The sequence below is a fragment of the Halichoerus grypus genome, chromosome 8, assembly GCF_964656455.1.
Source record: "Halichoerus grypus chromosome 8, mHalGry1.hap1.1, whole genome shotgun sequence".
NCBI classification, from domain to species: domain Eukaryota; kingdom Metazoa; phylum Chordata; class Mammalia; order Carnivora; family Phocidae; genus Halichoerus; species Halichoerus grypus.
In genome coordinates this window covers 42,605,015-42,621,695 of record NC_135719.1, presented here as the reverse complement: position 1 = coordinate 42,621,695, position 16,681 = coordinate 42,605,015, and the positions used below count along the sequence as shown (strand labels likewise).

Genomic DNA, 16,681 nt, shown 5'->3' with positions numbered 1-16,681 from the left:
TGCTGTGGGTGCAGGGATCTTGTTAGTTTTGTTCATTACATGGTTAGTTCCAGGTACTAGAATGAATGAAGCTCAAGAAATGACTGGCTCATGTCATGCAGCAGTCAAGTTCAGAACTCATGTTTGACTCCAAAGTCCACATGCTTTTCCACGATCACTCACGGGAAAAACTAAGCTTTTAACTCACCACCCCAGGGCCCTGATGGGTAATGTAAAACGGCTTAAGTGTGTCAGGAAGTGGATTGTGGCAAACTGGCGAACCTAAGTACAGTCGCAGCGGTTTCTCACGTTTTACTGACATTTGGGAATGGAAGCCCATTGTCGGATTTTTACATGCCCCGAGGCCGGGTTTCTGGCTTTCTTGTGAAATCTCCTGGTTTTTTAAATATTTCCAGTCAAAACAAGACTGCGCTCACATGCAGCCCACCGGCAGCGGATTTGCAAATTCTGGCGTAGAGAGTGGGAACCTGATAAGGCGAATACCTCAGACAGTGAAAGCTAAGAAACGAGGAGGTTTTGTTGAAAGTCGAGAATGGGGTTCTGTACCCTAGGGTCTGAGGGCCAGGATTCCCGGAAGGACTGAAATAAACGCAAAGTGGCGGAAGGATTGCGCGGTCTTCCCGGGTGTGTCCGGCCATTCCGGCCAGCGCGATCCCGAGTTTCTCCAGCAGCGCCCAAGACAACGTCGTGGGGGCGGTCAGGGTTGCCGTGGAGGAAGAGAACTGCCTGTGTATTCCCTCACCGGGCCCATCAGCTTCAAGCCGTCGCGAAGCACCACCCGACCCTTAACAGGTTTCCTGAAGACCCTCCCAGGTGAAGCGTTCGGACCCGCGATCTCTTTAGTTCCCCGCTCAGGCCCCTCCCAGCTTCCCCAGTGCCACGACTTCCGTTTGCCTGGTCGTCTGGGAAACCGCCAACTTCCGGCCGCGAAGCGGTGGGCGGAGCCAAGATGGCTGAGGAGCCGCTCGTGAAGGTGAGCGCGGAGTTTCTTTTTGGGGTCCCGGCCGGCAAGCAGGCCAGGGCCAAGCCGGGCGGAGCAGAAAGGCGAGGCAGGTTGGCGGGCTGCCTGTGTCCTACGCAGCTGTCCCTGGGGAAGTGCGGAGCGGGCTCTGGAGCCGCTCGGGGTGCGCGGGGCGTTACGGCCCCGCTCCTGGGAGCTGGTCCCCCTGGGCAAGGCTGACTTTGCAGCGCTGGGCCTGTGCTGGGATTGTGGTCCCTCTTGGGGTGCGCTGGACGGAAAGGGGAGATTTTCATCAGAAATGGCGCTTTTCCTAGTCCCATCTTTTCTGTCTCACGAGGTTTGGAAAGGAAGCACTACCGTTTGTGCAGAGACGGTTTGTGTTTAATCCCCTGGATTAGGAATTGAATATGACAAAGCCTGGAAACTTTGAGCGTCACTGCCTTCTGCCGGTGGGTCGAGACCATGTTTTTTCTCTGTTGTAATTTAGTTTAGGAAGGTGCTGTTTTGGGATTTTGAAGCTTGAGTTAGGCATTAATTAAACTCCACAGAGCTGCTAATACAAAGTAGCCCAGATGAATTCGGGATAACCCAGTGGTAGTTATTTGTGAAGTGTATATTTTTAATTGGATCTAATTTCTGTGAAGTTCTCAGTGTGAAACCTTGTTTACGTTGTTTTAGTGTTGGGTTTCAAAGCATGTTCTACTCGTTTGTTAGAATGACTTTATTATTTATTTGGAATGTATTGCCCTTTGAAAAACGCTTTGGGAAACGTAGGAGACAAAATAGTTTCTGGCTGACTTTTACAACTTAGTTTTGGCCGTTAAGGAGCAAGGCCAATGCTGTGGGGGGGGGGGTTTGTTTTCTGTTCTCTTTTCATATCCAGAGAGGTCAAATTATTATTGTTATTTTTTAAGATTTTATTTATTTGAGAGAAAGAGAGAGAGCATGAGCAAGGGGGCAGAGGGAGAAGCAGACCCCCCGCTGAGCAGGGAGCCCGATGCGGGACTCGATCCGAGGACTCCAGGATCATGACCTGAGCCAAAGGCAGTCGCTTAAGTGACCGAGCCACCCAGGCACCCGAGAAGTCAAATTATTTTTAGTGTAATCATACAACTCTGAATACAGGGAAGGAGGCCCAAAGCAAAAATTTTTGTTAAGCTATAAATTAAAAAAAAAAAAAAAGCCTGATTAATGTTACTGGGTTTTATCTTTATTTTTTATTTTTTTAAGATTTTTTTTTTTTTTTTTTTTATTCATTTGAGAGAGAATGAGATAGAGAGAGAGCATGAGAGGGGGAGGGTCAGAGGGAGAAGCAGACTCCCCGCCGAGCAGGGAGTCCGATGCGGGACTCGATCCCGGGACTCCAGGATCACGACCCGAGCCGAAGGCAGTCGCTTAACCAACTGAGCCACCCAGGCGCCCCAATGTTACTGGGTTTTAGATATTAGAAACATATCAAAGAAAATACTTCACCTACATAAATGTAAGGTTTACTGGTAACACAATGCTATAAATATAGCTTATATCTCTACCTGCAATGATAGGTGTTCATAAATAGAATATGAACTTGATTTCTGTGATGGCAGAATTGTCCTGTACTTTTGAATCTAATAGTGTTTTAAAGATAAATTTTGTTTCAATATGACTTTAGCACTTGAGCCTGAAGTTAACTGATTATTTTCATTATTGTCATGTTTATTGCTAGCAGTGTTATATTTGTAGTAATTTCATCTTTTCATGTTACTGCTGCAGGGAGATTTGAATTTCTGCCCTTTTTGGAAGTGATCTGGTATCTTGTAATAAAATTAAAAGGGCCCAACAGTCTCATTCACTCAATCAACAGAGCAGTATCCCACTGAAATAAAAGCAAACTATAAGCATATAGTACAAGGGTATTCATTGCAGTATTGTTTATAGTGGCAAAATGCTGGAAACAAGGTGAATACCCATTAATAGGGTAATAGATGACTTCTGATACTTCCATTCTGAGGATTATTATGCAGCCATTAAAAAGTGTTAGAACTATATATGTTGTTGTGGATGGTATACATTTTAAAAAAGCTTGATGTGGAGTGGAGTGTTAAAAAATAAAATTTAACTGAGTGGACTTTAAAGAACTTACTGGCTTTATTCAATGATTCATGAATCAGGCAGCATTCATTCTGTACAAAATGGAAGGCTTCATAGGCAGAAAGGAGTGGGAACAGGGAAGTTACACGAGACAAAAACGTTGGTTATTGCAAGATCACTTTCCTTTAGATGATGGCAGGGGTCTATCAGGCATATTACCTCACTAATACTTATTGGGTGATTTTTCTTTAATTGAGATTTATTTTTTAAAGATTTTATTTGACAGCACAAGCAGAGGGAGAAGCAGTCTCCCAGCTGAGCAGGGAGCCCGATGGAGGGCTCAATCCCAGGACCCTGGGATCATGACCTGAGCTGAAGGCAGATGCTTAACTGACTGAGCCACCCAGGTGCCCCCTGACTGGGTGATTTCTGATTACTGGTTTAAGATTCTATTCTGGGAGAGGTAGAAAGTATAATTCAGTCTTTGTTGACATGGGACTTAATAACTCCATTTTGGGCCTTTTTTTGTTTTTTAAAGTAGGCTCCACAACCAGCGTGGAGCTCAACATGGGGCTTGAATGCATGACCCTGAGATCAAGACCTGAGCTGAGATCAGGAGTTGGACGCTTAACTGACTGAGCCACCGAGGCACCCCCCGGTTTAATAGGGGTATATTGTGTGATCTTAATTTTGTGGCATAAAGAAAAAAACACATAGATCGGTAGATATGGATATATAGATGTGGAGAAGATTAAAAGACTTAAGACAAAGAGAATTTTGGACAAATGCATAAGTGAAAATATAAGACTGCTGTTGTAAAGGCCTTGAGGAGGGATGGAATAAAACTAGGCTAACGTGGGACACACAGAAATTCTAAACTATCAAGGATTATTACCAGTTAGTTCCTTAGGAAAACTGGGGACTGATATATTTTATTTAAGAATATGTAAGAAATGGGGGCACCTGGGTGGCTCAGTTGTTAAGCGTCTGCCTTCGGCTCAGGTCATGATCCCAGGGCCCTGGGATGGAGCCCCGCATCGGGCTCCCTGCTCGGTGGGAAGCCTGCTTCTCCCTCACCCACTCTCCCTGCTTGTGTTCTCTCTCTCTGTCAAAATAAATAAAAATCTTAAAAAAAAATAAATTAAAAAAAAGAATATGTGAGAAATGATTTCGAGATCTTAATAAAAGCAAATAATACTGCTTTCTATGATTTATACTTACAAATTTTTTATAACTCCCTAATTCCCATTATTCAATGTATTTGTATATATACTTGTTTTTCTTCCTGTAAATTTAAAGATTAAACCTTTCAGTACGGAAAGCAAAAATTACTATTGTACTAGTTGATTTGGCTCAGATATAGTGCTTAGCATATACCAAATATTACATGAATATTTGTTAGATGAATAAATGGTCATAGAACTACATAAAAATGAAGAACCAGAAGAACATGATGTACTCTACATACATCCCAGCTATAAATGAGATCAAGTGGGCTAATAGAATCCTGTCTCAGAATGTTCTGAAAGACTTTTTGAAAAAGAGACTCACTAAAAAATTATAATTTATTTTAATTCTCCTTTCTGCAGAAAGGTTGCTGACTCATGAAGATGCTTTTTGAGTCTTTAAGATTTTTATTTATTTTTTTAGTAACCTCTGTGCCCATTGTGGGGCTGGAACTTACAACCCCAAGATCAAGAGTTGCATGCTTTGCTGACTGAGCCAGCCAGGCAACTTGAACCTTTAAGATTCTTCCCCAAAGTTTAAAAAAATATCCCAGTTAGGGGCACCTGGGTGGCTCTTTTGGTTAAACGTCTGACTCTTGATTTCTGCTCAGGACATGATCTCAGGGTTGTGGGATCGAGCCTTGCCTTGGGCATGGAGTCTGCTTGAGACGATTCTCTCTCCCTCTGCCCCTTCCCCTGCTTGTGTGTACGCTCTCTCTCTAAATAAATAAAATTAAAAAAAAAAAAAATCCCAGATAAAAAATAGAGTTCTTTAGCATTTTAAAAACAGCTTTGTTGAGGTTTAATACACGTACCATAAAATTTACGGTTTGATCACTTCTAGTAAATTTATATACTTGCACAACTGTTACCACAATCCACTTACCTCCATCATTCCAAAAAGTTCCTTTGGGTCCATTTACAACCACTCTTTACTCCTAACCCCAGCTGACCACTGATCTGCTTTGTGTCTCCATAGTTTTGCCTTCTCTACAATTGCATGTAATCACACAATATGTAGTCTTATGTGTCTGAATTTCACTTTGCATGTTTTTTGAGGTTCATTTATATTGTACATAGCAGTACTTTGTTCCTTTTTATTTCTAAGCACTATTCCATGGTATGAATATATGCATTTTGTTTATCTACCAATTGATGGACATTAAGACTGTTTTCCTGTTTTTGGCTATTATGCATAATGTTGCTGTGAATCTTTGCATGGCCACCCAGGCGCCCATGCATGGATATGTTTTTATTTATCTAGGAGTGAAATTGCTGGGTTGGTAAGTGTATGTTAACAAAAAATCAAAACTGCCAAACTTTTTTTTTTTTTAGATTTTATTTTATTTATTTATTTATTTATTTATTTATTTATTTATTTATTTTAGAGATAGAGCAAGTGGGGGGAGGAGCAGAGGGAGAGGGACAAGCAGACTCCAAGCTAAGTGCAGAGCCTGATAATGGGGCTCGATCTCAAGACCCTGACCTCAGGGCCCTGAGATCATGAACTGAGCAGAAATCAAGAGTTGGATGCTTGGGGGCGCCTGGGTGGCTCAGTCGTTAAGCGTCTGCCTTGGGCTCAGGTCATGATCCCAGGGTCCTGGGATTGAGCCCCGCTTTGGGCTCCCTGCTCAGCGTGGAGCCTGCTTCTCCCTCTCCCACTCCCCCTGCTTGTGTTCCCTCTCTTACTGTCCCTCTCTCTCTCTCTCTGTCAAATAAATAAATAAATAAAATCTTAAAAAAAAAAAGAGTTGGCTGCTTAACTGGCTGAGCCACCCAGGTGCCCCATGCCAAACTTTTCTTTTTTTTTTTTTTTTTTTATTTTTTTATTTTTTTTAATTTTTTTTATAAATTCTTTTTTTTTTTTTTTTTTAAAGATTTTATTTATTTATTTGATAGAGAATGAGAGACAGAGAGCATGAGAGGGAGGAGGGTCAGAGGGAGAAGCAGACCCCCAGCTGAGCAGGGAGCCTGATGTGGGACTCGATCCCGGGACTCCAGGATCATGACCTGAGCCGAAGGCAGCCGCTTAACCAACTGAGCCACCCAGGCGCCCCTTTGCCAAACTTTTCTAAAGTTGCTGTATACCATTTTACATTTCCACGAGTAGTATGTGAGGGTTTCAGTTTTCCACGTCCTTGCCTTGTTAATACTTCATATTGTCAGTCTTTTAATATCAGTCATTCTAGTGTATGTATAGTGGTTATTGTGGTTTTAATTTATATTTCCCCAATGAATAATGGTATTGAGTATTGTTTTATGTGCTTATTCAACCATTTCTCTTGGGTCAAGTATCTACAGATTTTTTGCCCCTTTTAAAATGGATTATTTGTTTTAGTAAGATTTCTGTATTTGTTAAGTCAAGATAATAAAATAGCTAATAAAACAAGTATGTATTCTGTTTTATTTTGAGGATTTTTTGTTATGAAGTATATTTTATCTCTAAAAGAATGAATAAAAGGTTATATGTAAGTTTTAAAGAACAGTGTAATGGAAACTTGTGTTTCTACTTCACAGGTTACGAAATGGGTCATTAACAATAACTTTGAATCCTCCTAAATGTCTCTTCCTAAATTTTCCTCCTTTCCCATCAGAAGTATCTCTTTTATCAATTTTATGTTAATCTTTTTGCTTTTCTTTACAGTTTTACTATATTTAATACCTCTAGATAATATATTGTTTTTTTTTTTTTTAAGATTTTTATTTATTTATTTAACAGAGGTAGAGAGAGAGCACAAGTAGTCAGAGCGGCAGGCAGAGGGAGAGGGAGAAGCAGGCTCTCCACCGAGCAGGGAGCCCGATGCAGGGCTCGATCCCAGGACCCTGGGATCATGACCTGAGCCGAAGGCAGCCACTTAACCGACTGAGCCACCCAGGCGCCCCGATATATTGGTTTTAAGAAATTGTTTAGTTTATTCTTTTTTCAATGCTATATATTATCCCATTATAGGAAAATACTATAATTAATTTATCCATTCTACTAGAGATTTGAGTTCTGATTTGTTCAGCTTTATTGAGGTACAGGTGACAAAGTTATAAGATATTTAAAGTGTACGATGTGATCATTTGATATACATTGTGAAAGGATTCCCACCATCAAGTTATTAACAACACATCCTCACTCCACATGTTTTTTTTCCTTGTGAGAACATTCCACCGTTTTAGCAAATTTCAATTATACAGTACAGTTGTTATCAACTATAGTCACCTTAGACCTTATTCATCTTATAGCTGAGAGTTTGTACCCTTTTACCAATCTCTTCCTATCTCCCCTACCTCCCAAACCTGGGAGTCACATTTCTACTCTCTGAGCCTATAAGTTCAACTTATTTTTTCCTTCTGATTTTTAGTTTTAGGTTTTTTTCTTCTTTAAGTTTTTCTTTAAGTAAAAGTAAGCTCTGTGCGCAATATGGGGCTTGAACTCATGACCCTGAGGTCAAGAGTCACATGCTCTACTGACTGAGCCAGCCAGGAGCCCCTGATTTTTAGTTATTGAAAATAATGTTATTGTGAACAGGGCCAGGGTAAGGCCAGTGAGGTGCTTAGGGTGCAAAATGTAAGAGTAAGAATGTCTCAGGCCTGGTTGTGAACATTTTTTTTTTTTTTAATGTGAACATTCTTATATATGTCTCTTAATCTAAGAAACATATATTCCTAGAAACGGATTGTTGATTCATGGAGTAGGTACATCTTCACTTCATTACTTGTGGGAAACTCTAAGGTGGTTGCAACAATTTATACTTCTACCATCAGTTCCTATTGCTTACATCCTTGATATTGTCATAGTTTTAAATTCTGTCAATATGGTTGATATGAAATGAAGTCTTAATGTGATTTTTTTTTAAGTTTTATTAGAGAAACAGCATGAGAGGGGAGAGGGTCAGAGGGAGAAGAAGGCTCCGCTATGAGCCAGGAGCCCGATGTGGGACTTGATCCCAGGACCCGGGATCATGACCTGAGCCGAAGACAGTCGCTTAACCATCTGAGCCACGCAGGAGCCCCAAGTCTTAATGTGATTTTTTTTTTAAGGATTTTATTTATTTATTTATTTGACAGAGACTCAGCAAGAGAGGGCACAGAAGCAGGGGGAGTGGGAGAGGGAGAAGCAGGCCTCCTGCCGAGCAGGGAGCCTCATGCAGGGTCTATCCCAGGACCCTGGGATCACGACCTGAGCCAAAGGCAGACGCTTAACTACTGAGCCACCTAGGCACCCCTGATTTTAACTGACATTTACCTGATTATTAATTAGGTGGAGCAGCAGTGGTTGTCTCTTTTCCTTTTCTGTTCAATGCCTGGTTCATATGTTGTGCTGCTTTTTCTTTTTTTTTTTCTTTTTTTAAGAATTTTTACTTATTTATTTGAGAGAGAGCAGAGTGAGTGAGCGAGAGAGAACACGAGTGTGGGGGGAGGGTCAGAGGGAGAGGGAGAAGCAGGCTCCTGCTGAGCAAGGAGCCTGATGCGGGGCTTGATCCCAGGACCTTGGGATCATGACCTGAGCCGAAGGCAGATGCTTAACTGACTAAGCCACCCAGGAGCCCCATGTTTTACTTATTTTCCTACTTGGATGTTTTTCTTACTGTTTTTTTTTTTTAATTTTTTATTGTTATGTTAATCACCATACATTACATCATTAGTTTTGGTGTAGTGTTCCATGATTCATTGTTTGTGCATAACACCCAGTGCTCCATGCAGAACGTGCCCTCTTTAATACCCATCACCAGGCTAACCCATCCTCCCACCCCTGTTTTCTTTTTACTGATTGTTTTGTAGTTAGTTATAGGTTCTGGCTGTTAATCCTCCCATCTTTTTATTTATTTTTTTGGTTTTGTATTGCAAGTATCTTCTCTTAGTTTTCTTTTTTTTTTAAAAGATTTTATTTATTTGTTTGACAGAAGGAGACACAGCGAGAGAGGCTACACAAGCAGGGGGCGTGGGAGAGGGGGAAGCAGGCTTCCCCTTGAGCAGGAAGCCTGATGCGGGACTTGATCCCAGGACCCTGGGATCATGACTTGAGCCGAAGGCAGACGCTTAACGACTGAGCCACCCAGGCGCCCCTTCTCTTAGTTTTCTATCTTCACTTCCTTTTTGGAACAGAAGCTCTTAATTTTATTTATTTTTTAAATTTTTTTTTTTTAAAGATTTTATTTATTTATTTGACAGAGAGTTAGTGAGAGCAGGAACACAAGCAAGGGGGGAGTGGGAGTGGGAGAGGGAGAGGGAGAAGCAGGCTTCCCCCCGACTCGATCCCAGGACCTTGGGATTATAACCTCAGCCGAAGGCAGACGCTTAACGACTGAGCCACCCAGGCACCCCTGGAAGTTCTTAATTTTAATGTAGTTGAATATTTAGATCTTTTCTCAATTGGTTTGTGTTTTTATATCTTACTGAAGTAGTCCTTCCCTATCCTATATTTTTTCTAAAGGTTTTTTTTTTTTTTAAGATTTTATTTACTTTTCAACAGAGAGAGAGACAGCGAGAGAGGGAACACAAGCAGGGAGAGTGGGAGAGGGAGAAGCAGGCTTCCCACTGAGCAGGGAGCCTGATGTGGGACTCAATCCCAGGACCCTGGGATCATGACCTGAGCCGAAGGCAGACGCTTAACGACTGAGCCACCCAGGAGCCCTCTAAAGGTTTTTAAATTTGCCTTGTTCATTTTTAGTCTTTATCTTAATTCATTTTCATTTCCCTGATAAAGCTTTTTCTCTTTTTTAAAAGATTTTATTTATTTATTTGACAGAGAGATAGCACAAGTAGGCAGAGCAGCAGGCAGAGGGAGAATGAGAAGCCAGCTTCCCGCAGAGCAGGGAGCCCGATGGGGGACTTGATCCCAGGATGCTGGGATCATGGCCTGAGCTGAAGGCAGAGGTAGAGGCTTAACCGACTGAGCCACCCAGGCACCCCTAAAGCTTTTTTTCTTGAAGTCTGTTTTGTTTAATGTTAATATGGCTACTTTAGTTTTCTTTTTGTTTCTGTTCTCCTGGTGTATCTTTTTCCATCATTTTACTTTGTTTTTCTTTGCCTGTTTTAGATGTGTCTTTATATAAATAGCATACATCTAGATTTTTTAAAACATCCACCGTGATAACTGGAGAATTTCATTTTTTTCTCCTTCTTTTCTTGCCTTTTTTTTTTTCTTTCTTTCTTTTTCTCTCTCTCCTCATTTAATTACTTGTAAGTTATATACTCTATTCTTTAGTCTTCCTTTAATGAGTATACAATTTTTTAAAAATATTCAACTGAAAGTTTAAATTTAAAACTCAGTAATGTAGGGATTATCAAATGCTTCATTACTCATTGCCTTCTGTCAGTTCATGCTACTGTTGTTCAGTTTTGTAGTTTTTGTGTTTCTCAACACCACAAATTATACTTTTGTTTTATTCAGTTAGTGGATGTTTAGAATACTTCCATATTTTACCAATTCCTTTGCTCATTCCACTCCTTCATTCTGGCGTTCTTTTCCTTTTTCTTAATGTATATCCTTTAAAAGTTTATTTAAACAAAAAATTTTTTAAAGGTTTTTTTAAGTAATCTCTACACTCACCATGGGTCTTAGACTTAAAACCCCAAGATCAAGAGTCACATTCTCTTCCGACTGAGTCAGCCTGGTGCCATGAAAGTTAGTTTTGATAGATGTAAGAGTTTAGACCTGAGGTTGACAAACTTTTTGTAAAGGGCCAGTAATAAATATTTTGGGCTTTGTGGGCCAGTCTCTGTTGCAAGTAACTCAACTATGCAGTTGTAGTGTGGAAGCAACCATAGATAAGAAATAAACGTGTGTGCGATTGTGTTCTGATAAAATTTTATTTTAGACACTTAAATTTGAATTTTGTATAATTTTCAGGTGTTACAAAATATTAAAGAATGTAAAAACTATTAAAAATGTAAAAACAGGGGTGCCTGGGTGGCTCAATTGGTTGAGTGTCTGACTCTTGGTTTTGACTCAGGTCATGTCTCATGGTCATGGGATTGAGCCCCGCATCAGGCTCCCCGCTCAGTGTGAAGTCTACTTCAGATTCTTTCCCCCTCTGCCCCTCCTTGCTTGCACAAGTGTGCGCGAGCGCGCTCTCTCTCTTTCTTAAATAAATAAATAAATAAATAAATAAATAAATAAATAAATAAAATCTTTTTTTAAAAATGTAAAAAGCATTCTTAGTGTGTTGGCCATATAAAAATGGTTTGGATTTGTTTGACCTGCAGGCCATAGTTTGCTGACCTTGTGTTTAGATTAACATTCATTTTACTTAGCACCTGAGACATGGGAGTGATTTTTCTTATAATGTCTTTATGTGTAATTATTTCCCATTTTTAATTGTTGAGATGCCAGCTATCAGTCTAATTGTCCTTTCTGTATAGCTTATCTGGTGATACTTTTTTTCTTTGGTTGCTTTTAAGAACTTACTGTCTCTGGTGCAGGTCCTTGTGATGTATGCAAGTGTGGATTTATTTTCATTTAACCTGGTCAGGATTGATTGAACATTCTGAATCTAAAGATTAGGGTCTCTCATTACTTCTGGAAATTTGCAGCCATTATTTTTGTTTATATCTTACCATATCAAAAGTAACAAAGGAGGTAGTTATAAGAAAAATCCATTTGAAGATTTTCTGCAAAGTTAGAGTATAAGATAGTATTTATTATATTCAATAATGTCCCTTAAAAAAAAAAAACTCCCTCCTAGGGGTGCCTGGGTGACTCAGTTGGTTAAGCGGCAAACTCTTGATTTCAGCTCAGGTCATGATCTCCGGGTCATGGGATCAAGCCCCACATCAGGCTCAGTGCTCAGCAAGGAGTCTGCTTGAGGAGTCTCTCTCCCTTTCCCTCTGCCCATCCCCCTGCTTGTACTTGCTCTCTCTCAATTAAATAAATAAATCTTAAAACAAACAATTCCTAGAATTGAGTGATAGGTAATTTCTATATAGAAGACCTCATAAACTTCTTTTTATCAAAGTTACTACTTTTTTGGTTTGGCTGTTAGGATGTATAGCATTAAGTATAATACTAATATGTAGTGTCTAAGAGCTTAGTACATTTATTTGTGCACATTTTATGCATTATAATTATATATTACTCAGGGTGCCTGGGTGGCTCAGTCAGTTAGTGTCTGACTCTTGGTTTCTGCTTGGGTCACGGTTGTGGGCTCGAGCCCCACATCAGGCTCCTCACTCTGTCTAGAGTCTGCTTGAGATTCCCTCTCCTTCTCCCTCTCCCCCGCTCATGCTCTCTCTCTCTCAAATAAATAAATAAAATCTTAAATATATATATATATGTAATTATATATTACACATAAGTATGTAGATATGTAGATGTGCATTATACATTATTAATAGTTTGGCTAGCAAAAGTATGACTTGACATTGCTTTTTAAACCATATTAAAAAATGGTTTTTAATTTTTCTTTGTGCCTATATGTAGTTAATGGATTAATTGCATGATTGGAGAGCTAGTGATTGTGGTTATTTGAATCCTTTTTTAAGTTAGCAAGATTTATGGTGATGCTTTAACATAGACTTCTTTCTTTTCAGAGAACTCCAGTTTCTGCATCTGCTGAATCTCAGAAACCCCGGCTGAAAAAAGGTCAGTACGCAATTTCATTGTGTGTGTATATTTGCACAGATTTTTTATTGATTCTTTATTTAGATGCATTAGAGCTTTTAAAAATGTGCATTTTGGAGAAAAGCAGTAATAGTCTAAATAATCCTCCATACCTAGCTTTTATTTTATGGAGTTGTTAGATATTTTGGGATTGATTATGCCTGTAAGTGTGTTTAAATGGGGCTTTATTATTATGTAAGTGTGTATTTTCTACTTGTGGAAAAAACACTGTGAAGTTCCCATGGTACATGTCAGGCCTCACATAATCTCATGTCTATGTTAAGTAAGTGTGAGGTTTTGTGAAAATTGGTCTGTGAAGACTAGGTAAGGGCATATACTGTGAAGAGCTGCATTTAAAAATCTAATAGAGATTATGTTCTGTTTTATTTAGAGGAATAGGATTCCTTCATTTGTTAACTTATAAAGTCTTAGGAAGGCTTGCATCAGATTGTAGTTTACTATATTGGATATTCTGTCAATGTCTAATAAACATGTCTAATGCCTAACAAACTTAGAAAATACCCAGACTTTTTACTTAGCAGAAGAGACCATCTATTTTATTATTTACCCATTTATTATTTTCTAGATGAGGAAATGAAGGCTGAGGGGAAGAGGCATGACTTGTTCAGGGTCATGGGTGTAGTTCTTGTCTGCATTATGAGACAATGCAATACATCCTTTTGCAGCATGTGTTTTCCTGTTGTCTGCTAAGATTTTTACATTTCATTTTGTCAATAAATTGTTTAGCTTACTTGGGCCATTTCTGTTCCTCTTTGAAATTCTAATACAAGTTGTTGGAAAATATGATTGCCTTCAGAATTTGTTTTCAAAGGGTTTTTCAGGAATACATCTTTCATTGAAAGAGCATTACATCTGTAATTTAGATTATTTGTGAAGCTTAGGTGTTTCTTCTAATATCTAACATAGTTGCTAATATTTTTTATATTACATCGTTTTGGACATGAGAACCATCTTGCTGTGATGTCTGTCACTTCGTTTAATCGCTGGGGTGATTTGGCTAGTTACGTGGGGCTAGTGGGTAGTATGATTGTCTCTCCAGTGTTCTTTCCATGCTTCTTCCAGAGTCAAACTCCATGGTTCGACTGAGTCCCAGTCCAGGAGAGCTGGGACTAATTAGTATATACCAATCAAAAATTGGCATGTGCCCAAATCAGGCTAATGAGATACAAAGCTGATAGCAATGGGGCAAAGGGTCACATTGGACACGTTATGCTATAAGATGTAACAGTGCTGTAGTGCCCCTCCCAATCCTTTCTTCCCACTTTCTGATTTCTATGATTAAAGTTTAGTTTTCCCTGTTCTTGAACCCCTCATATACGAGTATTTACCCAGTTCCAGGACCAGTGATAGGTACCAGGAATATAAAGATAAATAGGGCCTGGATTCTGCCCTCAGGAATTGATAGTCTTCAGGGCGTATAAGAAATAAGCAAATTATTGCAGTGTAGTGTATGCCTTCCAGCTTTTTCAACTCTTTTTCATATGAAATGTCTAGAACTCTTTTGCCGTTATTACTTTGGTTCTCTGGTGGAATTCACTGTTCCCCTTGGAAGTATAAATGCCAGGACTAAACAGAATATTTCAGGTGTGAACAAGGCCAAGTGGAATGTCTGGAAGGTAAAAATCTCTTCATCTGGATCTTTTATTTCTTTTAGTCCAGCACAAAGTTGCATTGCCTTTTTCAACCATTTTACACATTTGCAGTACCACTATATACAGTTCCAGGGGTATCATGCATGTAGAGTACAATGACTGCAGTATAAATGATACCTTTGGACTTGGTGCAAGCTAGTGACACAGGCACCTAAAGTATCGAGGGTATAACCTCTTAACCTGACCTTAATTTCTGCGTTCCATAACCCAAGATTTTATCAGTCAGTATGGTGAATTACATTGATTAAATTTTTGGAATGTTGTACCGCCTTTCAATTCCTGGGATAAACCCCACATGGTCATGATGTATTAACCTTTTTATATGTTACTGACTCAATTTGCTATTTTTTGTTAAGGACTTTTGCTTCTTTTCATGAGGGATGTTGGCCTATAGTTATTATTATTCTTTTTTTTTTTTTTTGCAATGCTTTTGTCTTTTTTTGGTATCAGGTTTATGGTGGCATCAAAACAATTTGGGAGCTATTCACTCTTCTCTTTCCTGGAAGATTTTGCTTAGAATTGGTGTTATGTCTTTTCTTAAATGTTTGCTAGAGTGTGACAATGAAGCAATCTAGGTCATGATTTCTCTGTGTTGGAAGGCATTTAAGTACAAACTCAATTTCTTTAATAGATATTATGGGTTTATTCAGATTATATGTATTTCTTTAGGGAGAGCTTTGGTAATGTTTTTCTTTCAAAGAAATTTGTCCATTTCATCTCAGTTATCAAATTTATTGGCATAAAGGTCATGACACTCCTGTATTTTCCTTTTAATATCTGTAGGATGTGTAGTGATAGTCCCTGTGTTCCTGATTTTGATGATTTATGTCTACTGTCATTTTTTTCTTGGTCAGCCTGGCTAGAGGTTTATCCATTTTATTGATCTTTTCAAAGAACCAACTTTTGATTTTATTTTTTCTTCTCTCTTGCTTTTCTGTTTCAATTTCATTGATTTCTGCTCTTATCTAATATTGTGTTTAATTTGCAGTTTCTTTTTTTCTTTTTCCAGTTTCTTTTTCTTTTTTCTTTTATTTTTTTCATTTTTAATAGCTTTATTTTTTTTTTTGATGTAGTGTTCCATGATTCATTGTTTGTGCATAACACCCAGTGCTCCATGCAGAACGTGCCCTCTTTAATACCCATCACCAGGCTAACCCATCCTCCTACCCCCCTCCCCTCTAGAACCCTCAGTTTGTTTCTCAGAGTCCATAGTCTCTCACGGTTCATCTCCCCCTCCAATTTCACCCCTTCATTTTTCCCTTCCTACTGTCTTTTTTTTTTTTAACATATAATGTATTATTTGTTTCAGAGGTACAGGTCTGTGATTCAACAGACTTACACAATTCACAGTGCTCACCATAGCACATACCCTCCCCAATGTCTATCACCCAGCCACCCCATGCCTCCCACCCCCCACCATTCCAGCTGATATGAGGAATTTTTCCAGTTTCTTAAGGTAGGAACTTAGATCATCAGTTTGAGTCTTTCTTCTTTTCTATTGTAAGCATTTAGTACTTTATGTTTCCCTCTAAGCACTGTTTAACTGGTTCATATACATTTCAAATGTTATGTTTTAACTTTTTTGTAATTTTTTATTTTTTTTAAAGAATTTATTTATTTGACAGAGAGAGACACAGCGAGAGAGGGAACACAAGCAGGGGGAGTGGGAGAGGGAGAAGCAGGCTTCCCGCCGAGCAGGGAGCCCGATGTGGGGCTCGATCCCAGGACCCTGGGACCATGACCTGAGCCGAAGGCAGACGCTTAACGACTGAGCCACCCAGGCGCCCTGTTTTAACTTTTATACAATTCTAAATATTTTAAAATTTCCTTTGTGTTCCCCTTTAACCCATGTATAATTAATAAAGGTACTAATCAATTTCCCTTTATGGAATTTTTCCAGATTTTTTTTTTTTGTTATTGGTTTCTAGTTTAACTCTAGTTATGGTTCGAAAACATACTTTATATGGTTTGTTTTATGGCCCAGAATGTGATCTGTGTTCGTGAATATTCCATGTGCCTTGAAAAGAATTTGTATTGTCCTGTTGGATGGAGTAATCTGTAAATGTCAGTTAGGTCAAGTTGTTTGATAATGTTGTTAATCTAGGTACTTATCGATACAGATATTAATATCCTTATCAAGAAGATACTGATATCCTTAATA

General features: G+C 39.2%; 1 protein-coding gene across 4 annotated transcripts in view; it reads left to right on the top strand.

Moving 5' to 3' along the window:
• Positions 1-845: 845 nt before the first annotated feature.
• BBS4 (Bardet-Biedl syndrome 4) overlaps positions 846-16,681 on the top strand; it is a 60,813-nt gene continuing 44,977 nt past the window's right edge. Inside the window, exons 1-3 of one of the 4 annotated variants that reach the window (XM_078079128.1) lie at positions 934-973; positions 8,104-8,269; positions 12,778-12,829. In XM_078079128.1, coding sequence (XP_077935254.1) covers positions 8,162-8,269; positions 12,778-12,829 — 160 coding nt within the window. In that variant the 5' untranslated portion in view covers positions 934-973; positions 8,104-8,161. Of the gene's footprint in view, positions 974-1,298; positions 1,411-8,103; positions 8,270-12,777; positions 12,830-16,681 lie in introns of those variants that run through there. The other 3 variants (XM_078079129.1, XM_078079131.1, XM_078079130.1) reach the window with 3 other exon arrangements.